This window comes from Leucopleurus acutus (genome assembly GCF_964270905.1).
Source record: "Leucopleurus acutus genome assembly, chromosome: 14".
Classification (NCBI taxonomy): domain Eukaryota; kingdom Metazoa; phylum Chordata; class Mammalia; order Artiodactyla; family Delphinidae; genus Leucopleurus; species Leucopleurus acutus.
The window spans coordinates 6,287,258-6,313,100 of NC_139156.1; the positions used below are offsets into that span (position 1 = coordinate 6,287,258).

Here is a 25,843-nt window from a genome sequence, read left to right on the forward strand (position 1 = left end):
TCTCGCCCCTCTAGGTGGTCACAAAGCACTGAGCTGAGCTCCCTGTGCTATGCGGCTGCTTCCCCGATAGCTATCTGTTTTACATTTGGTAGTGTATATATGTCAGTATCACTCTCTCACCTCTCCCAGCTTCCCCTTCCCCCTCCCTGTGTCCTCAAGTCCATTCTCTACATCTGCGTCTTTATTCCTGACCTAACCCCTAGGTTCTTCAGAACCATTTTTTTTTTTAGATTCCATATATGTGTGTTGGCATATGGTAGTAATAGCTACCCTTAACATTTTTTATAACAGTTTGTTTTACCTCTTTGGTCATGTCTCCCAAACCTGATTATGAATTACATTTGAAATGGGAACCATAGGTGAAATGCCTTCATGGGTTCCGTGGGAGCTAGCCTGGTGCTTTGTACGTAGCAGGGGAGAATGAATATTTGTTTTGATTATACATGAGTAGTTCCCATGGGAATTACTTATTGAAAATAAACCTGATGGTGCTACCGTGTTCACTAATACTGCTGCCATCACTGGGTATCAAACACAGATGAGGTGGGATACCGCTTTTACCCGTGAGCTCCTCCCAAAAAGGACTGGAATTCAATTTCATGCCAACTGCATCTCTAACACGACTGGCAGCACAGTTTTGAGCCCCAAAGTCTATTTCCAAGAAAATGCAGTTAGCAATTGAACACAGAATTAGCAAGGTTAATTCCCATTTTTGAATCATCGTCTGATCACAGGTCATCAGAATCCATGTGCCACTACCCTGCTGGCCTGGGAGTAGAAAGAAAAATCATATGAGGAACAACGCCATTCAGCTGTGTTATTGCCTGACTCACCATTGCTTTGGAGATTAAAAACGGAATTTCGAGAAGGACAGAAACTTATCTTGAGGAAGTGTAGGTCCCCTGAGTTATCACTTTGAAAGCTAAGAAAATAGTAAATCTATTTAATATTGAAGCCGTTAAAATTTTAATAGAGTCCTCTTTGTTTCCATTGAAGGAAAAACAATAGGGTTTTGAAATTTAAAGTAAGCCTGCCTGTTTTCAAAGCAGCAGCTCCATTTCTTCGGCCCCTTCCCCTTTGACTTCTTCCTCTGTCACAGTCGTCCCTGTTTCCGGCCCTACAACCCTCTCAAGACAGCACGGGAGGGAGGCAGGCAGGAGAGCGCAGGGGCTGAACATCTCAAGCCTCGGATACCTGGGTGGAGACGGTGTCCCACCTGTACCTCCAGCTACCTGTGTGCCCTCAACAGCAGGGAAAATGACCCGAGCTGTGCTCTATGGGGATCCACTGAGCCTGGATCCTAGGCAGAGTGCCATGAGGGGTGGCCCTCGTCATCTCCAACCGCCCCTCTCTTCTGCTTCTCCCATTCACCACCACTCACTGTCCCGGAAGTTGGCCTCATCCTCCCCTCATAAGGGCCAGTCCGGTGTTCTCCAGATCCTCTTAATCTCCCCATAGAGAAGATACCCACAGTTTTCATCTTTCCCAAACATTGGCAACTGTCTTCTAACCTCTCTGCCCCTGCTCTACCAGTGGGAAGAGAACCCCACTTTCAAAGTCTGCTGGATTTAAATTCCACACTCTGAGATACTTCCAACTCCAAGTTAACAGCTAAATACCTATGACATTCAACTTAAATTACATTCGCTTATCTAGTTTGGGGCCAGAAAGGGCTGTGAGAACATCAAATTTTCACATCTCAGAAACCCCGAATCCTTGAATTTTGTGTCCACTGTGGTTTCCAGCAATCTCTAGAGCTAAATGATTAATTATACACAAGACAGTCCAAAGCAATTATTTAATTAAGATGTATTATAGGCTGCCAATTGTTTGGAGCAAAGGGGAAGGCTTCACCCCAGTTTCTCAACATCTGGCCTTTGGATGACTTAAAAGATAAAAGGAGATACCAGAACATTTTTATGACTGAGTAACAATTTCTAGAAATTTTCCATTAAGTAGAAAATCTTTTTCGGTCATGTGCTTCTCATGATTAGAACTTGGTGACAGATTTTACTGTAAGTGTTCAGCTTATTGAAATCCAATGCAAAATAGAAAATGTTAAATGCAAAATGAAATGTCGGTGTCATTTTCTTCTTAGGGCAGGAAAGTCAGCTTTCTAGCCAATCTCTCTTTTCCCCTCAAGGGTATTCATTTTCCACTTTACCCTGGCCTTTTTTTTTTAAAGATCTTTTTCTTGATTTAGGGTTTTTCAAAATCAACTTTAATAAACAGAAATGTCCTACCACCCATTCTAAACTGAGAAATCTAAGTTTTAGTTCATAAAGAACTTTTCAAAGAAAAACATACAAGCCACCCCAGAGCTGATGACCAAAGTCCTGTCTATATGAATAGACCTACTTGGAGATACATGAAGACTGTAGTTTGGGGGGTTGGGAGTAGGGGGCCAGGGTGTAGAAGAGAACAGCTGTATGTAATGACTTTTAATCAATCTGTGGGATTTGAAAATAGTCGAAACTTCTCAGTTACGCCAAACCTCACTGGCTCCACCATCTCTGAACAGTTAAGTGTCGCGATTATTGGTAACACACAGCTTAACTCTCCAGTGTTTTCCAGCTGCCCCGTGTGTCTCGGCGCGATCTTCTCAGTTAGGCTGCGGTCATCCTGGACATGATCTTGCTGTTTCTTTCACTGCCTGTAACACTTCACAAAACAGGGCTGGTGGAGTAAACCAGCTGAATAATAATGAACTGATCAGCTTGGATGGGTCCACCGGTTGCATTCACAATAAATATTTGCCAACTCGAGCCTTTTCCTTCCATACTATTTGAGGATTGAAATACTGTTGTCCCATTAAAATTTAAGAACGATTAAATAGTCACCTATAAATGGGCCATCAATAAGCATTGGATGAGTGAATGGCTGAACAAATGAGCAATAGTGGATGTTATAGGAGCACCTTTCAAGCTCCATCCTTTGGAAACAAGCTCAGATCGTCTGAAAGAAACTGGTGGAGCACCCGACTTTTTCAGCTGTTTCTTGAGGACTAAGCTACTTCTTTTTTTTTTTTTTTTTTTTTTTTCTTTTGCGGTACGCGGGCCTCTCACTGTTGTGGCCTCTCCCGTTGCGGAGCACAGGCTCCGGATACGCAGGCTCAGCGGCCATGGCTCACGGGCCCAGCCGCTCCGCGGCATGTGAGATCTTCCTGGACTGGGATACGAACCCGTGTCTCCTGCATCAGCAGGCAGACTCTCAACCACTGCGCCACCAGGGAAGCCCTAAGCTATTTCTTACATCCTTGGAACTGATGCCCTAAAACCTGGAGCCCACAGACCTCATCCATAGTCCTGAATCTCCTGAAATTTTCTGCAAAATACCGTGGATCTCCGTAGATGTGAATTCTTCTGGGGAGAGTATGAGGCTCATGTCTCAGAAAAGGCTGAGTCACTGTGTTAGAAGCATCTATGTACAATCAGATGAATTTTGCATGAAAATTGTATGCATTTATGATTGCGGTCAACTTGATCAATAACAGAAGTTGCTAGATGTGTGGGAACTCTAGGAGCTGCTAGTTTACTGTTACCCAAGTTCTCATTTCTCTAAAGAAAAAACTGATTTCAACATCAAGAAGAGCCTTTTTAAGTTAAAGTACTTCTTATTCCACATTGGAAAAGAGAGAGGAAAACCAGTGTGTAGGCCGATGTTCCCCCATCACTTAAAGAAACTGACATGGCTCATTTCCAGGAAGGAGGACACAGCCTACTGGAGCTCTGTCCTGCTCCAGAGGTCAGACGTGCCTTGGGATCCATGGCATAAGGCCACCTCTGTCTCTGCAAGTTAAAATATTTAGCAAATGTGTCCTTTTTTTTTTACATCTTTATTGGAATATAATTGCTTTGCATTGTTGTGTTACTTGCTGCTGTATAACAAAGTAAATCAGCTATACGTATACCTGTATCCCCATATCCCCTCCCTCTTACGTCTGCCTCCCACCCTCCCTATCCCACCCCTCTAGGTGGTCACAAAGCACCGAGCTGATCTCCCTGTGCTATGCGGCTGCTTCCCACTAGCTATCTATTTTACATTTGGTAGTGTATATATGTCCATGCCACTCTCTCACTTCGTCCCAGCTTACCCTTCCCCCTCCCCGTGTCCTCAAGTCCATTCTCTACGTCTGCGTCTTTATTCCTGTCCTGCCCCTATTTATTTTTTAGATTCCATATATATGTGTTAGCATACGGTATTTGTTTTTCTCTTTCTGACTTACTTCACTCTGTATGACAGACTCTATGTCCGTCCACCTCACTACAAATAACTCAATTTCGTTTCTTTTTATGGCTGAGTAATATTCCATTGTATATATGTGCCACATCTTCTTTATCCATTCATCGTTGATGGACATTTAGGTTGCTTCCATGTCCTGGCTATTGTAAATAGTGCTGCAATGAACATCGTGGTACATGACTCTTTTTGAATTATGGTTTTCTCGGGTTATATGCCCAGTACTCCCACAAATTAAGTAAAATACCAAAAAAAGCATACTTTTCTTTAATTCTTTTTTTTGGAAGTATAGTTGATTTACAATGTTGTGTTAGTTTCTGTTGTACAGCAAAGTGATTTGGTTTTATGTAAATATATATATAAATTATATATATTATATGTATGTTATTTTTCAGATTCTTTTCCATTATAGGTTATTACAAGGTAATGAATATAGTTCCCTGTTCTATACAGTAGGACCTTGTCATTTATCTGTACTGTATATAGTAGTGTGTATCTGCTAATCCCAAACTCCTAATTTATCCCTCCCAATCCCTTAGCCTTTGATAACCGTAAGTTCAAAAAAAGCATAGGTTTATACTTAACCGTATTTCAGAATCCTTTCAACTATTTAGGAAATTTAGTTGATCAGGATGAATAATTCAGGTGTAGGAATTTTCCTTTAAAAAAAAAAAAAGATTTCCCTCCTGAATCATGTCTGCTAATCCAGATCTAGTTATTTTCTAAGTGGATGAAACATCTTTTCTGTCAACTCTTCTCCCCAGCAGTATATCCTTGAGAAGTAAAAAACAAGCAAACGAAAAACGTAAAGACTAAACACAGTCGATTCTTTACCATAAAATATTTGAAACAAAAAACTTCACAGACTTGGTTTTCAAAAGATTTGCAAAAATAAATCAATGCAAACATATGGCACAGGAATGTCCTTTCTAATTCAGACCTGAGAATATAAATAAATTGGTATTTCTCCTTTTATTCTCTGAATAAGAACTGGGTTTTAGCCATGAACAAGAAACTGCCCTTAAAAGTTACATGATTTTTCTTCTTTCTTTTTCAACAGGGGACTTATTACATTTGAAAATAAAACCTACATTTTGGAGCCAATGAAAAATGAAACCAACAGATACAAACTCTTCCCAGTGGAGAACCTGCAGAGCACCTGGGGACCCTGTGGATCAAACACAACCGGCCTCGCTATGCATGACAGGCTCCCACCGCCCTCCCAGACCTGGACAAGAAGGGTAGGAGGGAAACCCCACGTGGTGTCTCTGGGGAGCTGGGGGCTCCAGCTAGGGACACCCACTGCTAGGCCGTCTGGAGAAATTTTGCCATTTGTGTCTGAGGGATGGAATTATTACCCAGTTTATCTGGAGGTGGTTGCTATGATGTGGGCAGAACATAATCAGATACTGAAAGCTCCATCGTTGTATTAAACGTCAGCCTCAGACTCATTAACCTGTGCTGGGTGGAGTTGAGCTCGGAGGATACAAAATCACGTCTCCGGTGAGAACCTTCTGGGCCTAGACCCAGGAGTCTGCCCCACCGTTGGGCCCCTCCATGGTACACAGAACTGAACCGGAACCTCCACACCCTTGGGCAGCTCTCCCCTCTACAGGAAGAGACAGACAATATGGAGTTTTTACCAACGCAAAATTAGGGTCTTCAAAATTAGGGTCTTCATAATAAGACCCTATAATTAGGGTCTTCACTAGGATTTGCACAGCATTCCCTGCCACTGCCCACTCGCCTGCCCTGGGTCTTGGTCCAGCAGTGTGGCTGAGGGGTGGTGTTTACCCCCAGTCCATACTAGGGGGCGCCTGTCCCACTTCCCTCGAGGGGTCTCTGCTTCCTGGCCACCTGCCCCTGGGTCTGCTCATCACAGGTCTTCCCTTCTGCTGCAGGACTGGAGAGGTAGTTGCCCTAATGGAGTCTGGACCACAGATGTCCCCCCCGACTAAGAGGTTCCCCCCCCGGTGCAGCACCAGGAAACCTGCACCCCGAATGGCTGACTGACCCTTTTACATCAGTATCACGTGGGCTCCACAGACCACAGCAGAACTCTTAAAAAGGAGGAAGGGTAGCCACATCTGGCTGGAGGCCCTGAACTCAAAAGACTACAACCCGATAGGAAGTTATAGACGACTTCCTGATTTTTCATCTCTATCTTTCCTGTTCTTCTGTTGACAAGAAATGAAGAATTCCTAGATACGATGTCACTTAACGATGTGCTTACATTTGATGGTCTGGGGGCATGTTTTCAAGGTTCCATTTGACACCCTTTGTCCTCCCTGACTTTAATTTGAGCGTTACACTGCTTACCACTCAACACTTCATAAATATTGTGCCTCTTTTTATTCCTAATCATTTTTCTCAATTCAGACAGTAAACGTTATCCTAAGCGATTTCTTCTCCTTCTTAAAATTTTCCTCCTACCTGTGGAGAGGTGTGTGTTCCCCTAACCTGCTTTTAACTGAACTGCTTTAGGACTTTTCATTTTAACTTTACATTCATTCTTTCCATCCTGATTCCACCTATATGACCCTAACTTCCTCTGTTTGTTAACATCCTCCCAAGGTTTTCTGCAGCAGGTGCTTGCAACCTCTTTTTTTCTTGTTTTTCCCCATCACACCCCGTCAGGCACTGTGGCTGACTTTGACGTTGACACTCAGTAGTGGGGCCGAATCTCAATCCCCGAGAAAAGGACTTGAAAAGTGCCCCCACCTCCACCATCAGCAGCAGCTTGACAGAATCTCCTTCCTGCTCTCCTCCCCTGAGCCATCTTACAGTGACAGATTTAAGAGATGGAATCCCAAAGACCGGCCTCTGTGGTCCCAGGGCATGTTTGTTTCACGCTTACTCTTGCCTTTGATTCCAGACCTCAGATAAGATGTGATGAGGCCGTAGCTTTCACAGTCATAAACAAGTAGAACATTTGCATTTTGTTTTCCAGGCATCTTGATTTGAGTACCTTGTTGATCACACGTTATCCACCTTGTGCGATTTATGACTTGACAGTTTAAACGGCACTCAAATATGTTTGCCATCTCATTTGGAAGTCAGTCCTGACTTGGTCAGGCCTTGCCAGCCATATTTTAATTCTTTAACTAAGCTTACAGCTCCCTAGAACTAGGATTGGCACAGTAATTTCCAGTCATTTTGAAGTGTAGAGAGATGGAGAAAACCTGAATAACAATGTTGTTTTGTTAATTATGCATATGCAAGTGTAAATGAACCTTTAAATTGTAAAGGGGAGGCATTGCATGCACTTCAACGCCGTTCTCAATATTCCTCTCCAGAAATAGTCGGGATTGTTTTTACGGAAGAGAAAATGTCTCTGACTTAAAGCACATCTATATTGTGAAAACAATACAAAAAACAATTTTCAAATAAGTGGAATATGTGAGAATGGAAATTATACACAAGACAGTTTGGGGCAGTACCTTTGGGAAATATGAAAGGGAAATACTCATGTTCTATGCACCTTACCTGCCAGACTTAACACTGCCTTTATTTATACTCAAAAATCAATGTAACTGCATCGAACTCATCTAGTTTATGCACTGCAGCAACTGCATTTGCTTTTTCCCAGCATTTTTCTGCCCCTACTAAATGTTAACTATTGCACAGATTGGCTTGAAGACTGAGATTTTTCTGCAGATGTGTGTGTTTTTCTTCGACGAGCAGCAGGAATAAATCTGCACTCGGGGTATGCACTGGCTATAAGATAAGCTTGAGCTATTGTTTGTCATTTTTACAAGGCTTTACATTAGATTTTAGTGAGAACCCAAGTTGCTTCTGGAAGGGTGCCTGCAGCCACAGGGCTTCCTCGCCGGTTCCCTCCTCTGCAGCTTTTCAAGTCCAGCCTGCAGAGTCCCAGCCACTCAGCCCTCCTGTGACTGATCCCTCCCTGTCCATCAGCTGTTCCTTCAAAAATGCAAACGAATTTGAACAGAAGCCTGAGCAGACTCTAAAGAAGCTGAAGGCCATAAATCTGCTACTGGAGAAAAATCACATAATACATCCGGAAGACAAATGTAAATTACTTTTGAATTATCCTCTCCAGGGATTATCTGTGCTATTGTTCCCCTCCACCAGTATGTATAATTAGGAGTCAAATGTAAAAGTCAGTGCCTTCTCTAGAAAGCCATGTTTGCTTGGGCTACTGAGTTCAGATAGGACATCTGGTCAGGGAGACCCCCTAGTTTCCTCAAAGGCAGCCACTCTGAAATGGACCAGGGCTGTTGCTTTTGGGTTTCTAGACAGGCTGCCATATTGGTTTAACAGAAGTCACAGTAGTGATGGTGGGAGTAGTATTAACAGTAATGTGTATTTTCTGTAGAGTCTAGTAATAGTTGAATATCTGGAACTGGCCAGAACCACTGGAAAACTTGTTAATTAGAGCAGACATGTTTAATTTTTCTCTAATATAACCACCCTCACCTCTGTACCACCTCTAAGAGGCCATACATACCAAGTTCCTTTACTGCCTCTGTCGTTCTTAAATCTTGGTGGATGACAGAGCCAGCACTGCTATTGCTTCCTTGGCCCTGAGCTCTGAGCATCTCTCAGTGTGAACCGAGGTTCCAAAATATCCAGGTGTGGATTCCTATTGACTCTTGTATCGACTGAAACTCTAGATGAGTAAATAACAGCTCTCACTTCTGCCGCTGGCGTTTTAGACTCAATTTCAATACTGTGCATCTGTCTCCATTAACATTCAGTTCATCAGATTCAGCCCATTCTTCCAGCATCTGTCTCGTTTGCTTGCTGGTTCTGCAGCCTGTGTTATTAGCCAGACCTCAGAGGCTGTACCCCACGCAGATATGATCTGTGCGCTTGGTCCCCATGCAAATCGTTGGTAAGGATGGTAGAGATGACCTTTCACAGCAGAGACAAGGACTCAGTTCATACCTATTCATAAAATGGCCTTAGAGGCAAGGCACGGAGCCTGGCTTGAGCCAACAGTGATCTTTCTTTACTCAGAGGAAGTTAAACCAAACTTCTGATTCATCAAATTTGCTGATCGTACCGTCTATGGAAATGGTCCTGGTTCCATTGTTATTGTTTTGTTGTTGTTGTCGTTTGCTTAAAACATCCAACTTGAATCTGTTTGCCTGTCTCCATCCTTACAGCCTCAAACTGTCACCAGCGCTCACCTGCGCCCTCCACTTCCCCTATGGTCCTCCAATAATCCATTCTCCTCCCAGCAGCCAGAGTGATGTGTAAAGAACCTCACATTCAAGGGTCCCCCACTGCTCTCCGATAATTAGATTACCGGCCAGCCTCCTCGCCATGGCCCCTGTCCTCTGTCTCCATCTTCAGCCACATCTCATCCACACTTTTCCCTCACTCTTCAGACGATAGCCATCCTGCCCACTGGTACGACACTCCAAGCTCTCCCCAGCCTCAGGACTTGTGCTCTTTCAGGGACCCGGCCCATAGGAAGAGAGAGTTGCAATGAGAATTTGTCACCCTCATCTCGACTTGTTTTCTGACTCGGGTTGAGTTAAGTTCCCAATGCCAGAGTTCTTGTTGTAACATGTGTAGGGGTCATTCTCCCTGAGAGCTTGGCTGTGATGACTTTGAGAGGCCCAGGAACAGCTTCCCGCTTGCGCAAGATTCTAAGAACCCCTCGGTCTGCACCTCGGAGTAGAGAACGGTTGGGCCATTCTCAGAGGCTTATATGCTCTTACCTGTTTGGGGAAGGGCTTTTGTGTATCATCACGCTCCCAAAATGAAAATTCAATCAAGCAACCAGTTTCAAGTGTTGCTCTGTATATCAAACATTTTAAATATGATTTTTTTAACCGGATAGCCCAGATAGGTAGAAATCATGTGGAGGTAATTTAAGCCTCTCTGTGTGTGCAGCTGAGGGAAGAAGGAACCTTTGCGGCCATGAGCCAGCCACTCCCCCATGGCTTTCTATTATTATGTGGTTAGGTTTCTCTCTGAGCTAGCAATTCTCTGCATTCATGAGAAAATTTGGACTTCTCTGAAAACTGCAGAGACAGGAAAATTGGGTTCATGTGTTTGTTTTCATTATCTGGAATTGTGTATTTTCTAAATGATGATCCAAGGCCATTTGGAAATATCCCCTGGTCATTTATTTCACCCCTTTACAGTCTGAAAGGTGTAAACATCTGAACAACCAGGGCTCTCCCTATGAGTTTTTCAATGGGAGGCTAGTTTATTTTTTCTTTAATAGAGCTATATTTTCTTCTGTAAGATGAGCTGAATCTGTTAATGGTAAATCAGGGAATTATGGGGGGGAAAGAGGCTTCTGCTTTCCAAACCTGAATAAGGAGAAGGGACAAGATCTTCACACTTCGAGAAGGTGTCTCATTTTGCATAAACCAGTGGGTACCGCTGGGGCTAATCTTCTTTCCTCTGTGTGTACGTCGTTTTCACCGTAAAGCATGCCTACAACGTATAGTTACAAAGCTTAACTTTTGTCCCTTGTAACGTTGTAAAAGTATGAGAAATTATACCTTTCATGGTGCTTTATTTTTCCTTCCTCCATAAGGTTTCCAGATTTCTTAAGGGATACCTAAATTCATGAATCAGCACAGCTGGGCCGCAAGGAGGAACACTGCTATGATACAAACATTTTTCCTGTAAAAATCTGTTTGGAAGATCCCGGACTGATGGGGATTTGTTTTATAAAAGATGTTTCCCTCAGGATTATATGACTGGAAAGCTGATTCAAAGCATGCCTTGGTCATTTTTGCTTTTGTCTGAAAGCGTGGTTATAACATGCAAGTTTTCAACATTAAGCAGTGTGTGTAGTTAACTCATACAGCAGCGATATCAGTTATGAGGACCGAGACCAGTTCAACCCTCATTTCCTCCGACTGCATTTTATTGCAGAAACTGAAGGCTTTGTTTTTTGTTTTTAATGTTTGCTTCTTGAGACCACCCTCCATGAATTGCTTTTTTTTCTCCTGAAAGTGCCTTTGGGATTCTCCCAGTAATTCATGGAAGAGTACAGATGTTTTTTGAAGAAACATGATTAAAATGTCACCCACTTCAGAGTCTGCCTTGATTTGGGAGGGAGTTCATATTGGGCTGTCTGCATCATCTTCAGCCCCTATCCCTTGATATACAATCTCTGTCTTCTCCTCAACTATTGCACTCCTACCAATCCTTTTTCTCCAGTGGCATGTTTCAGTCTTTTTTTTTTTTTTTTTTTTTCTTGACACTGTTTCTTCCTATTCTGTTTCTCTTGTTCCATTCTGGTTTTCCTCCTAGCACCTTCTTCTCGCCTGGCTCTGTTCCCCATTTATCCGCCTGGCTGTTCCCTATTCTTCCTTTGCTTCTAACCAGATTTTTAAATGATCACCTGCAGAAATCAGCTCCCTGGAATGGACTACTCAGTGTTTCCCCAGAAGGGCTATGCAGTTCCTGCTCAAAATATATTCGCTTTATATATTGGCTTTTCCCACATCACAAAACGAGACCACAAAGGCAAAGGGAACACCCGTGAGACCCTGATTCCATCATCTTCTGTAGTGATCTTGAAATGTGCTACATCCAGCCCGAAATGAAGAGTTCATTGGCTCCTGTTCCAGAGAGAGCTTTGGTTTTGCTTGTTTACATATGTGTTTTGTTTAATAATGATCTCAACTTGTTCTAATCCTATAATCAGTGATTCAGCAGAAAGGTTAGATCCCTTTTTAAGGATTTCCCAGATGGAAATGGAGAGTGGCCGCTCACAATGAGAAAGTTTTACAGCGGTTTTTGGGGTTGGAGGTGAACTTCTAGGTGGGACAGGGTTGTGGGAGCCAGTGATGTCGGTAGGACCGGTGGGGGGCCCCCTAATTCAAGTGCTTGAGTCGAGAGACATTGACAGTGTTCGGGAAGCCCCAGAGAGGCAGTCAGGGAAATTAAACCCATGTTTACTTTTGGCAGCAAAAAAGAGAGACCCTCAAGACGACCAAGTATGTAGAGCTCGTTATTGTGGCAGACAACCGAGAGGTAAGAACTTTCTGAAATTTCTTGGTTGGTTTAAAAAAAAAAAAAAGGCAAAAGAAAATGTTTAGCAAGTTATTACTTGCTTTATTTAACCTCATTTTCCACGAGGCCTTAAAAGCATTGTAAACAACCCATTGAAAAAAGTGGTTTCCTGATATTATAAAGTATAACATATTAAAAATGTATCTGGTATTACAAAATATTAGCAGGGACTGCAGAGTTACCATGTAGCTAAGCTCTCCAAACAGGGAGAATTATTTGTGGGAAATGGCAGATGGTTTTAGAATGTATTCTAAAACACTTTTGAGAAAAGTTTAGTTTAAACATGTCCGATATGTCCTAAACCAAAATGAATGAATGAATCAAGGCTGTAGACACAGCAGAAAAACCCTACCTTCCAAAGTAGGGCTTGATACTGTATTAGTTTTTTTTTCTTTTAATTAATTTTTAATTAGTTTTTTCTTTTAATTAATTTTTAATTAGTTTTTTTCTCTTAATTAATTTTTAATTAGTTTTTTTTTTTAGATTATCTTCCCTGTGTCCTTTTCTTGCCTCTACTACCTGTTATGAATTAGGTGACATTTTCTCCCAGACTGGCTCAACGCATATGAATGAAACAGATTTGACAGTTTCACAGGCAACTGTTCCCACTCTGGAAGTTCAGATTAGCTGGGAGAAGTGGGACTTTATTAACTTTTTATCCATTCTCTGTATTGTTTGACTTGTTGCCATGCGCTTCTATTACTTTCACTCTTTAATTTTTTAAAAACAAATATAAAGGAGATTTCGGAGGAAGTTAAAATCAAGTTGATGATATGAAGAATGGCTTTGGACGGCCTTCTGGTTGTGTCTGTTTTCTCGATGCCAAAACATGTCACTGCCTCCATCATTTATGAGGCTGGAAAATTCACAAAAGTTGCTGTCTTCTGAGCACTTGGCTTGGGTGAATTTCAGGGAGTTTCAGAAAGTCCCTGGATGGGGAAATTACTCGGCAGGATGGGAGCTCACCTCACCACAAACGAGGGAGGGCCCTGAGGGATTTGCAGAGCCTGAGACTTCACATTTCCAGGAGCTGGGAAGATGAGATTTGATTGATAGTCTAGCCATTGTTAATGCTGACATTTAAAATTATTAAGTTTCAGAGGCAAGGAAAAGACCTGGAAAAAGTCAAACAACGATTAATAGAGATCGCTAATCACGTTGACAAGGTAAGTTCCTTGGGGGTAATTAGATCACTCACAGCATGTAAATGTTTGGGAATCAGGTGGAGGGAATGAAACACATCCCATCTGACTTAGGGAGGTCGGGTTCTGCCTCCGGTCCTGGGCTGGTACCCAACTTCCCCTTCTTCTGAGAATTCTTGGGGCCTGGAGCAGCTGCAGGAGATGCCACCCCACGCTGTCTGGACCTCGGTGGCCTTGGCATCCATCTCCCGCCAGGCTCTCTTCTGGCCAGGAAGGCGTTTTGACCTCCCCAGTTAGATCCAGAATCCCAATAGGGTGCATCTGACCCTCTTGAGAGCTCCAAGCAGGCCTCTTTTCAGGTCTCCCTGGGCAGGTCCCACAGGCCCCCTGAGGGTGAGCTCTCACTGATAAGGGACCCACGGGCTCCACAGTCCCAGGACACAGAAATCGGCTTTCGGCTCAATCGGCCGTCAGGAAATTCCTCACCGAGAACTCGGGAGGGAGCTCACCTTTGCAACGGTGATTTCAGAGCTGGAAGAGATCCTGAAAGTCTGCTCTGACCCCGGTGTATTTGCTCGCCCATGCTCCTTACGCGACCTGTTCGCAAGGAGGTGGAACCATCTACGTACGCCACCTGCCTTCAGCGACAGACCCTGCAGGGAGAGCATCGGGCTGTTTGGTGCTGAGGGCTCTCAGCGCAGAGCATGTTGGCATTGCCTGGAAGCTTTCAAAGGCCTTGCTGCTCGGGTGTCTGGGTGGGGCCTGGACATCAGGCTTTGTAGGCGCTCCCAGGTGGTTCTCACGTGCTATGTGGCTGGCAGCCCCCATCTGAACGTAACCATAATTCTTAGCCATAGCCTGTCTCCTGCCTCTGAGGACAGTGGGAGAGGAAAGGGGCCCCGGCGCATTGCTGAACCTCTCATGGCCGGGATTCTCTGAAAGGCTCACACTTTACACATAGCAGTTTGTGGATGCTTCACGGTAGCTATGTTTCCAAACAATCCTATTATATAATATTTAAAGTGAGTTTTCAAAGCTTTCGGGAAAATGAAAACAAAAGCCTTCCGGAGATTCAACTCCATTCTACGAGGACTTATGGGCAGTACCGCGCAGTGTGCATCAAGAATTCGGAATGTATCAGATGTGGTCCATCTGTTCAGGGAGGTCACAGCTTCGTAGAGAAGCAGACCCATAAGCCACTTAGCGTGGACCAGCGTGATGGGAACCAGGTCGATGCTGTCAATCAGGTGCTATGGGGATGCAGAAGAGAATCACTTACTTCTTCCTGGGCGTCAGGGAGGCTTTGCAGGGAGGTGATTTTGCAAGGTGAGTGAAGTTTCACCAGGAGCACAGGCGGGGAGGGCCTGGCTTGCTCCCCACGAGTCTGGACATGGCGAGTAACTCCATCTAACTAAGCGGTGTGTGTGTGTAGCATAATTGTGTGTGTGTGCACAGCTAGGGCAGGAGCAGATGAAGCTGCAGGGGATTCAGTGGCTGGGCCTTGAGTGCCCTGCGGAGCCATCTAGACCCCATCGGGATTTTATTCTGCCGTCAGTGGAGAGCAAGGTGAATGTTTTTAAGCAGGGGAGACACACAGGATCACACACAGCTGTGCCTGCAGTTAGTGTGGAGGATGGAGTTCCCAAAGACAAATACAGCTGGTGGGCGTCTATTGTACAGAAATTATGAAGATCTGACCCGGGGCTGGGCAAGTGGGGATGTGAGAAAGACGAGGATTTAGAGACATTTGAAGGGATGCTTCCCAATAAATGTATTGAGCAGTTGCTACGTGCCAGGCTCTAAGTGCTTTGCAGACACGCCCGGGTGGATACCGGTATTCCCATTTTTATAGCGGAGGTTTGCAGAGGCTAGTTAAGTAATCAGCACATGTTCAAACAGCATCGAAAGGCAGCACCAGGAATAAGCCCTGGTCTCCTCTGCAGGAGTTTTTGACCTTGACTGAGCAGAAGCAGAGGCTGAGATGAGCAGGGGTCCCAATGAGCCCAAGTTTGGGATGACAGGTGAAAGAGGCTTCGTACCCAAAGAAGCGAGAGTGGGAGGCTCCTGGGGTGCCCTGAGCAGTCAGAGATCAGGGCCTGGTGCTCAGAGAGAGGCTATGGCTGGATGGAACTTTCTGAAAGCGGGAAAAAACACAGATGGCTTGTAGCACCCTGAGATGGTTCCGTCCTCGTCCACCAGAACTTTTAGGCAGGTCAGACTCCCAGGCGGCCCATGCTTGCTGATATATTTTGAATAGCTACTTTTTGAAAATTAAATTTTATCCTAAAGTCAAGTGGTTGCAGGAGAATTTTTGTAAATGGCAAGTCCTTCTGGCAGGGAGGGTGAGAGATGGATCCCAGAGGTTACGCCAGAGACCGTAGGAGTCAGACATGGTTCTCAGTCTGGGCTGGGCATTAGAATGCCCTGGAAAGGTTTGTTGGTTGGTTTGTGTGTGTGTGTGTGTGTGTGTGTGTCTATATGTTTGTTTTCAAAATGCTGATTCCAAGTCTCAGTCCAGGGACTCTGGTTTGATTGGCCTGGGTGGGGCCTTGGGCGAGTACATTCCAGACGCCTCCAGTGAGATGGGACAACATCCAGATGAAAGCAAAGAATTCAAGTACTTCTTAGGCCTTGGAAGTAAACAGAAGCCATGAACAATATTAAACTCGGGCTGGTAATCGCTGAAATCCTATTTTAAGGTGATGTGCTTGGTCTTCCATGTTTGTGTTTCTCTACGTATTATTCTGTATTATATCTTGCTTCAGTTTGCAAAACCAGAAATGAGCAACTGGGAGTCTGTCAATAGTCTGCCCTGGTAATTAAAGAACAATGTATCTGAGAAAAGTCCTGACAGACTCCGTGGAGCTCACCAGCCTGCCTGTTCCTGTGTTTCTGGCAAGGAGAAAGCTGAATTGCTGAGCGCACATATGTGTCTGTCCCCAGCAGACCCTGAAGACCCACTGGGGTACCCAGGCTCCTTGATGTCCTGTTCACCCAAGTCTACTAACTGATGGGCCCTGGGCTCTAGCAAGTATGCCAAAGTTCAGTTTTGCAACTACAAGTGGGAGCATCTTGGCTTAAAAAACAATGACTGTTCCAGTGGCAACTTCCTCATTTGCGGAAATCTTGGCTCTTCTTAGCTATTCTTAACTAGGAACTGCTTGGCCGGCTGCACTGGCTTGAAGGGAAGAGGGAGAAGCACGTCCCGGACTGAGAGTCCGAGAAGTGATTTAGGGACAGAGGTGACATTCAGAAATGTTCAGGCAATTCCCCTGTGTGTGAAACACGGACAGTGTGTCCAATGCTGTACTGGCAGACAAACCCTTTATGTGGGAAGTAAGACATTCCCCCAGGCCCCAGTTATACGGCAGGGCGGGAGCAGCGGGGTGTGTGGCTGCCCAGTTAAGTGATAGCCTCTTTGACTTCTCCCCTCCAATCTGTCCTGCTTCTTACTCGTGACGAAGTTAGCAACAGCTGCACATCCGTTCAGGCTGCACCTCTGTGACCTACTTCTGAAGGACTCATCTTCCGTGCGTTTAACTTCAGGTATTTTCCCTCTTGTGTGAGTCCTCGTCCCCCCTTTCTCAAACCAGTTGCCTGAGGGGTGCACATTCCCGTGTTGGACCCCAGCAGACCTGCCTGTAATCCTACCCATGTTTTCTCAGATCCGCTTCTTCTAGAAAGCCTTCTTGGAGCCCTCAAGCCCAGCATCCCCTGAACTTCCTGTTTGCGCCCTTCTTGGCAGTTCACTCGCTTGGCATTTACTGCAATAATGGCTAAGTATCCCCTGCCTTGAGCCTCATGCTGACCTCTGAGCATTTGGGAGCAAGGTATCCTAATCCTCGCTCTTTGTGCCAGTGCCAAGCCTAGCACACAGCCAGATTCTTGCCGCGGCTATGTTAATGGGTGACTCAATTCAGCTGGTCTTGGACGGCGTCCACATGCGTCCTGGGATTCATAGGCTAGGCAGACGGCTGCCAAGCTCCAGTTGTCCTTCTCTCTGGGCCTGGGGTCGCAATGGATCATCTTGGAAGGGAATCTCAGTACTCGCCCTTACCTGGCTGGGTTACTTAGTGGTTTAGAACCTGGGCACCAGCCTGCCTATGCTTAAACCCGGCTATGCCAGTCATGTCTCGAGCGGTACCTGGTCCCTCCTTGTCTCAACGTCCTTGACCGTAACGCGGAAATAATAATAGTTCTTGACTCGCAGAGTGTTGCGAGGACCGAGAGACCTACGGGCTGGAAAGCACATGGCACTGTGCCTAGGATGTTGGAAATGCTCATTAAGTGTTAGCTGTGGTCATTGTTATTAGGAGGAACCAAAGGGAAGCCACTAGCAGAGCCCTGGGAAGAGCATCCCAACAGGCAGCAATGGGACTGCTGTGATGACGTGACGTGAGTTTAGCATATGCGACAGTTAATCCGTAGCACCAGTGTTGAGAGGAGGGACTGTATTTTATGCTTCTAGATATGAAATCTGTTCTGTGACTTGAGACGGCTAATAAATGGAAACTACAACCCATTATTATTATGAAAAGACCCTTGATCAGTAAGCCCCCAAGCCAGCTCTGAGAAATGATGACAGTTAGACCTTGACAGACCTTAGCGACCACTTCCATATGACGCTCTCTAGAGGCAAACATGGCGTCCCCAGCACAGATGACGACCCTGCAGCCCACGCAGGGCCTCTGCCCCTGAGGATGTCCCTTGGCAGGCTGCTGTGGACGTCGGCACTGGATCGCCTGCGTTTCCCCCTTCTGATCACTGCTGTCTGTAACACAGCCGAAAGGGTGAGCTCTCCAGGGAAGCATAGCAACCAGGCATGTGCGCTCAGAGTCCAGATGGGGCCGGGACCTTGATTTTGCCTGGAAAGCCTGGGCTGGGAGCTTGCAAGTGGATACCACAGGCGAAGCAATTCTTGATTAAAAACAAGCTGTAAGGCAGCATTTAGGTCGTATAGTTGTCTCATTAACTTATTAATGTAATGCCCATAATTGTTATCTGCTTGAAACCAACTTGGACCGCTGTGATCAGTTTAGACTCTGTGATGTAGTTTGTGCTTCAGTCACATTCTTCTGCTAACCTAATGCTCACCAGATGACTGGGGAGAGAACAGCGAGGGAAAAGATGAACCTGCCTTTTGTGGGTCAGAACCCGGGGTCAGCGCTCAGCCTCATGGAGTTTATTGCCCTTGAGCTCAGCACATTGGGATGGGGCTTAACTATCAGATGCGGAGCTTCTGTGATTTCTGTTATTTGTTGGCTCAGAGGCTTCTAGCAACTAAGAATAGGACCTGCTCCCATCTGGAGCTTGACTTTAGCTGCCACATCTTTCTCCTTGGCTGCCTGGAGTATCAGAAGATGAGGATGTTCTCATTGCGCACTGCCTTACACGTTGCAGGCTCTGAAAGATTGTACAGCCAGCCAGATGATTCCCACTTCCTTACCCCTGGACCCTGAGCAAAGAGCCGTCTCCATGTCTGTGTGATACCATGGGGGTAGCAAGGTAGTCGGGGGCAATGGGGAATTCTTACCTCTACCTGACCCCTCATCCTGCCCTAGTAAGCTCGTCTGGGACAAAACTATCCCATAGACATTGGAAGAGTTGCTCTACCTGCTTCCAACCCAAGATGATCTGTTTGTGGAGAAAGGGCTGTAGGTTGAAGTCAGGACACAGCAAGATGGTGGGGGGGGGGGGGGAGCAGAAAAGCAAGAAGACTTGAAGTGAGTGGTATGCCTGAAAACAGAGGAATTTCCTTTACCAGACCTTTCCCATGACGCTGTTGGTGAACTGGCTGTGGGAAGAATGGTCCTCAAAGTTCCTGGAGAAGGGTTCTGTGCATGCCTTTATCACCCTGAAAGATACTGATCTGTTCATTCAATTAAAACCTTCTGGGTCAATTATAGGTGACAGAATATGACAGGGTCAGCAAAATCTGATTTTTTGCTGAAAAATTAATACAGATTCATTTTCAGTAACTCACAGGTAGAACATTTCTCTTAACATGAACAAATTACTGCACTTGGCAGAGTGTCTGAAAGACCCTAATTCACTTACTGTTTTTCTTGCAGTAGATGTGAACTGGCATTCTTCAGCCATAATGTAACGACTTTAGCAATAATAACACATCTATACGCCCATTTCAAATCACCAGTGAATCGGTTGAAATGTGTGCTTCCCTACAAGTAAGGGCAGACATCAGAAAGACTGGCAACTCTAACATCTAATTGGCCAACCACATTTGAGAACCCAGTTAGCACATCACCTTGCATCAGACACTGAAAATATTGCTCCAGTTCTAATGCCACGGGAACAAGGAGCACAGAGAGATTTTTCATGTCACGGCAATGGAGTTCAGAACTTGCCAGTCTGTTCTACTCGGCATGGTAAGTTCTCATTAACGTGATCCCCCAGGGATGCCTGTCTTCTGTCTCCCTCAGTTTTACAGACCGCTGAACATTCGAATCGTGTTGGTGGGGGTAGAGGTGTGGAATGACATCGACAAATGCTCCATAAGTCAGGACCCATTCACGAGCCTCCACGAGTTTCTGGACTGGAGAAAGATGAAGCTTCTACCTCGCAAATCCCATGACAACGCACAGCTTATCAGGTAAGGCATCTGTTGTCTCTCCTTTGCTTAAAATAAAAGAGTGATCTCAGCACACCTGCTCTCCCTCTTAGCCTCACCCGGCAGTCCACGAAGCTGCACATCATTCAGCAGAACACACTGACTGGACCAGGGGCAAAGGGGGCTTCTCAGCCCACACTGCGGGGGTGGGGTGGGTGGGAGGGGAGAGGCCATCTCGATTGAAATTGAGGGCTGTTGGAAAAGTCTTTCTTTGCATTCCCTGGGAAAACTATCCCTCTGGCTGATGTCGTACTTCCTTCGTCTAACACCGGGACATTTCCTCTATGCAGCTGTTTCCAGGCTGAGTCTTTTTTTTCTCTCTTTTTTGGCGGCACCGCACAGCACGCGGGATCTTAGTTCAATCCCTGGCCAGGCATTGAACCCGCGCCCCCTGCAGTGGAAGCGTGGAGTCTTAACCACTGGACCGCCAGGGAAGTCCCAAGTCTTTTTTTTTTTTAATACTATTAATCCATGAAGGTTTTTATTATGACTTCTCAAATTTAATTTACAGATTATATGTGTCATAAAGACAATCGAAATAACATTTTGATATTCACAAATACTTTTCTTTTTTTCATGTTTTTCTCTCATGTTTTTATTTATTTGTTTATTGACCTTTTCATTTCTTTTTTGTTCAATTTTTGTTTTGTATTGGAGTATAGTTGATTAACAATGTTGTGTTAGTGTCAGGTGTACAGCAGAGCGATGCAGTTATACATATACAGGTATCTATTCTTTTTTGAATTCTTTTCCCATTTAAGTTATTACAGAATATTGAGCAGAGTTCCCTGTGCTATACAGTAGGTCCTTGTCGGTTCTCTATTTTAAATATAGTGGTGTGTATATGTCAATCCCTAACTCCCAATTTATCCCTCCCTCTAGGCTTAGTCTTGATATAAAGTTGTCCTGAGTAGTATATTTTTTAAAAGCTCATTTTCTGTCATTATTAGTGAAAAATATTTATGCAAGATCTGAAGGCAGTACATTAGGGTGATCGTTGTCAGCTGCCTGGAGAAAGAAAATCTTTATTCCTCCTGTTTTGCTGTTACTCTTGGTTTTCTAGATCAGAGAATACCAGCAGTGTCGCAGATTAACCTTGTGTTCTGTTGTTCAATCAATGTGTATGGAGCACGAACGAGGAACAAAACATGTTTTAGGGGCTTTGAACATAATGGTGGCCAACATTGTAAACCTCCCCACTTTGGGGAGTCTCCAGTTTACTGGGAGAAGGCAATAACAAACAAAGACATTTCAGAGCGTGATGAGGGTCGTGAAGATAATAAAATGAGGGCAAGCACACCTATGATATAGTATAATACACTGGTAACATGTTACAGACACCTTTATAGTTAAACAAAAAATGGCATAATCTCAGTTGGTATGGAGTAGGTTTTCCCTAAACTGAACAGCTTTTTATTAAGATTCTTAAACAGTTTATGCCATTATTATGCTCTCATGTCGCTCATATCACTGAATTGAAAGCCTTAGGGTCAGAGACACTTTTCTTTGACAAATTGGATCTAGTTTACTGAACATTTATGGGAAGCTGAAAAGCAGTCCTACCCTAACCTCACTTTCGCAAAGGCCTTCCTCTGAACTGAGGCTGTGGGCATTCCCTGATGATTTACTTTGGCCATTTCGTGGGGCTGTTTTTTTTCCCACCCTGGATATTTGTGGTTGCCTCATATTTTATGCATTGATTAAGCCTGAACTACTAAAAATAGAGTCAGAGTGTTTTGTTTTGATTTTTTCCCCCCAAATGGAGTCTGTCCAACTTGAACATCTGGAAGTAAATTAGCCTCTTATATAACCTTATTTATATATATATATATAGGTATAATTGTATCTGTTAAAACGGTCTATATAGATGTAAATATAAAAGCTGCAATCACTACTACTGTACATATGCGTGTAATAGGATGGCTGGTTGGCTGGATGGATAGATGGGTGATTGGATACATACATACATACATAGGTGAGGTTATACTTTGTATATACTTATCCCATTTCATCCAACTGAGCACTGCTAAATATATAACTTTTCAAATAATTTGTGTAATAGCTATATATGTACATGGCCAAGATAACATGGGTAAGTCACTTTTTCCCTTAAAGGAGATTCAGCCAATACAGTTTTTAATTTTTAATGCATGAGGTTGGAATTACTAGCATTGCATTAAAGAGGCCTTGATGTCATTACTCATTGATTAAGATTCCATATAGGGGAAAAGCCACGCCTAAGCCATGAGCTCCCCTTCCGGAAGCTTCCTCCTGGGATGCCAAGGCTTTGTGGGTGCTAACTTCTACACTGACTCCAGAGGGTCAATCATTTTTCTGCCAGTCTCACTTTTGCAAGCTATATCAGCAGGACATTTGGGAGGAGTTTGGGTTTCCGGCCTGATTGTAATGTTACCCAGGAGAGCAAAATTCAGCTGCAACAGAAAATCTAGTAAAGCACCTAATGCCTTTCACTTGTTAACAGTGATGCTCTGTGACTCTTTTCAGCCCTAACGTCAGCAGACATGGTTTCAAAGGAACAGCTCCCCGCCCAGTTCATTAGAAAATAGCAGGTTACAACTTATAAACATGTAAGTCGTGACTAGCTGTTGTCCCGTGTCTTGAAAACAAAAATCTGAAAGGATCAGGAGACGATGGTGAACTGGAAGATAAATTTTAGAAGAACCAAAGATAAAAATCACCTGTAAACATACTCTCATGCCGCTCTTTTCGTCTTTGCCTATGCTTGTGCAGTCTTCCTGTTGGAATGTAGGAACGTCCAGCCGAATTTCAAATATTAGAAAATGTCCTTATACTGACTGAAGAAAGTCCTTTCTTTTCTTTCTAGTGGAGTGTATTTCCAGGGGACCACCATCGGCATGGCGCCCATCATGAGCATGTGCACGGCAGAACAGTCCGGGGGAATCGTCATGGTAAGCCAGGAGCACCGAGAATCCGACAGCCAAGTCCAGACCTAATTCTCTTGATGATTTCCCAGGAAATCTCTACTTTCACCAGACTTTGTAGAATTAGGTCCTTTTCTTTAATGCTTCTTAGATATCATTCTACCCTTTTTCTAGCTCTCCTTATGATCTGTCATACCCGACAGCACTCTAGGGACTGTTTATAAAACACGTCAAGCCGCACACAGGAAGGCTGAGTGTGTAAAAACAGCCCAGGGAAAGCCAGTCTACACCTTTTGCGGAGAGAAGGTTTCAAGTGGGATTTTGATCCACCCGCCTCCATCCAGGAATTCCTCCCGGCACTGGGATGAGCCAGGTCACTGGGGTTCCCCCCATCGCTCAGCTTCTGGGATGGGCTGTGATCTCACCAAATATTGCCGTTAGAATGGCTTTCTGATTGTTCTCCCTCCAGCACGATAGCCAAAAGTCTGAGGTTTTTAACTATTTACCACTGCAAATGCTTGACATACCTCCTAGCCAGTGTCCAATCTGTCTTTACACTAACCTTATTCTTGGAAGGCAGAGACCTAGGTTTATTGCCTTACAAGGATCATTTTGTCATATTACATATGTCTGTAAAAGGAAATAGAATGGGGAGACTACTGGGGACTTGTTTCTTGTGAATTTAAGAGGGAGGTAACTTTGACAGGTTCCCCTTCATCAGGTAACTAAAGGAAAGGTTTTCACCCCATGCTGTCACTGACCCTGATGGGAAAACAGAGTGTCCCCTCTGCACCAGCCCTCAGATAGGGAGTGTCCTCGGAGACGATTCCACCATCTCTGTTAAACAAACAGAAGCTTGCCCTTCCAAGAAACCATGAATTCCTCCACGTTTTTCAAACAGAACATTTGTGAATATTCCATTGTATTAAAGGGCTGAAGGAGTAACGTTCTGCTGACTTTTATTTGCTCTCCACGTACTGCCCAGCCTAATCTTCTTAGTGAATATCCACAATGAATATTTTCCTCTTCTCTGGGTGGCGCTGGTAATTAACATAAACATTCACTAAATGTGTAGGCTGAGGAGGCTGTTTGGAGGGATGGCACTCACCCAGTGGACTTCTGGCTTCGACGGGCTACCCTCTGGTTTCCTTTGAACCTGGAAGCCTTCCAGTGATCTCCACCATGGAAGTCACTGGAAAGTTTGGGTTTTGTTGATGCCAGGTTCATTTCAAGTCAGATCCCAACGGTCTTTTTACAGAGCAGCCCATAAAGTTTTAAGAGGGAATCATTTTCTGTTTCATGGTTCCATGGTCCATCGCTACTGACTTTGCCACTTAAAATTGGCGTAAATATTTTTTAGAGCTGAAACTGAATTCCTTATAAGTATGGCGGGTTCTGCAGCTGTGGAGTGTTCAGAGGTTCTTATAACCGATCTGATGGTATTAAGCAACTTTTTAAAGTTCACGTCCTTTATTCTGTTTCCATGCAAGCATTTGGTCAAGATTCCTTCTTTAAAAGGAGACAGGGAAGCCTATTTAAAGAAAAAAAAGATCAAAATGAATGTGGGGAAATAGAAGCAGATGTGTGTACTGCAATAGGAATCAAGTCAACCAAAGTTAATCAATAAGAAATGTTTGATGGGCCGGCCAGCAGTAAAGACCATCCTTAGGCTCACTGTTTGTTTACTCCACACAGAAGAGAAGCATCATGTAGGCTGAAAGTCCACAGCTCCTTCAGTTTCTATAACATTCATGAGATCAACAAAATCAGTATCTTGACCAGATCTAAAGCGTCTAGACTTTCTCCTATCGTGTCTCTAAAGTTGAATTCATGGGTGTTACGTACGACCGTGCCTCTTTCAAGGACTCACAAATCTAAGAGGAAGGAGATCATGTCGCAAGGAAGCAGGAATCCTAATCACACTGAAAATTTGAGTTCTGTACTGTTTCTCTATTTTTCCAAGACAGGACAGATCACTAATTTTAGTCACTTCAAGCCGTGCCTTTGTATCTAACGGGACTAAAACAGTCTTGGTTTGGAGATAACGCCAGAAATAAAGAAATAGGTTTTTGTCTTATTAGAAATATGAACTGTTTATCAGGGTCTCTTAAGAGACATTGTGTGTATAATCACCTATGCGCGAAAGAGTGGGAAACAATTAGGCAATTCAAGACAAGACCAAGATATTCAGTGACACAAAAGAATCTGATGAAGAGTCACTTTTTAAGGATGAATTCCTTGAATTTTTGTGCCAAAGCATGCTAAATGCAGCCCTCAGCATTCTTAGATTGAAGAAAATCGATTTCCTGAAACACGTTTGCGAAGCTTCCTACCACAGGAAACTAAAATCTAAACGAAGTCATTTGTTAGGAATTTCATCTATTCTAAGAATGACTTGGTCCCTTGACATGACACTCTTTTCTTAGACTGAGGGCCAGTGAGAAAGGTAGCTACAGCTGTAGCCGCCAACAAGCCTATAAAACCTTATATGAACACACCTATATCAAGAGGCCCCGCAAAGATTGTCTGTACAGGAATAATGCGTTCTCTAAAGCACAGTGTCACTGTTTCCTGGAAACCTCTTGGGTAGCCTCTTATCTCCTTCCTGGGTAGCACAAAGCAGGATTCAATGTTACCTTCATTACTCTGTGGTGTGCAGGCTCTTGCAGAAACACCAATCATGGGCACCATTTCTGCAAATCAACTAATTTTAGTTCGTTAAAGTTGAGTAATGATATTTTAAAAATTAGTTTCTAATATCTCTTTAGCCAAGGCATGCATGCACTCCACTAAGTTAAGGGTGGCCAAGCAGTGCTTGCTGGGTGGAGAACCCGCCTTCCAAAACCAAGCAAAAGGTTGAGTGGACTCCCAAGAGCAAAAGTCAGAGAGTCAGGATGCCTCCATCCATTTCCAAAGTC

General features: G+C 44.2%; 1 protein-coding gene across 1 annotated transcript in view; it reads left to right on the forward strand.

Moving 5' to 3' along the window:
• The window catches only part of ADAM12 (ADAM metallopeptidase domain 12), a gene marked incomplete at its 3' end in the record, with an annotated part of 388,619 nt that overhangs the window by 276,005 nt on the left and 86,771 nt on the right, over positions 1 to 25,843 (forward strand). The window contains exons 6-10 of the mRNA XM_082855064.1: positions 5,300 to 5,480; positions 12,148 to 12,213; positions 13,347 to 13,418; positions 19,835 to 20,004; positions 22,868 to 22,952. Of these exons, the coding sequence (XP_082711190.1) occupies positions 5,300 to 5,480; positions 12,148 to 12,213; positions 13,347 to 13,418; positions 19,835 to 20,004; positions 22,868 to 22,952 (574 nt within the window). The remainder of the gene's footprint in view (positions 1 to 5,299; positions 5,481 to 12,147; positions 12,214 to 13,346; positions 13,419 to 19,834; positions 20,005 to 22,867; positions 22,953 to 25,843) is intronic.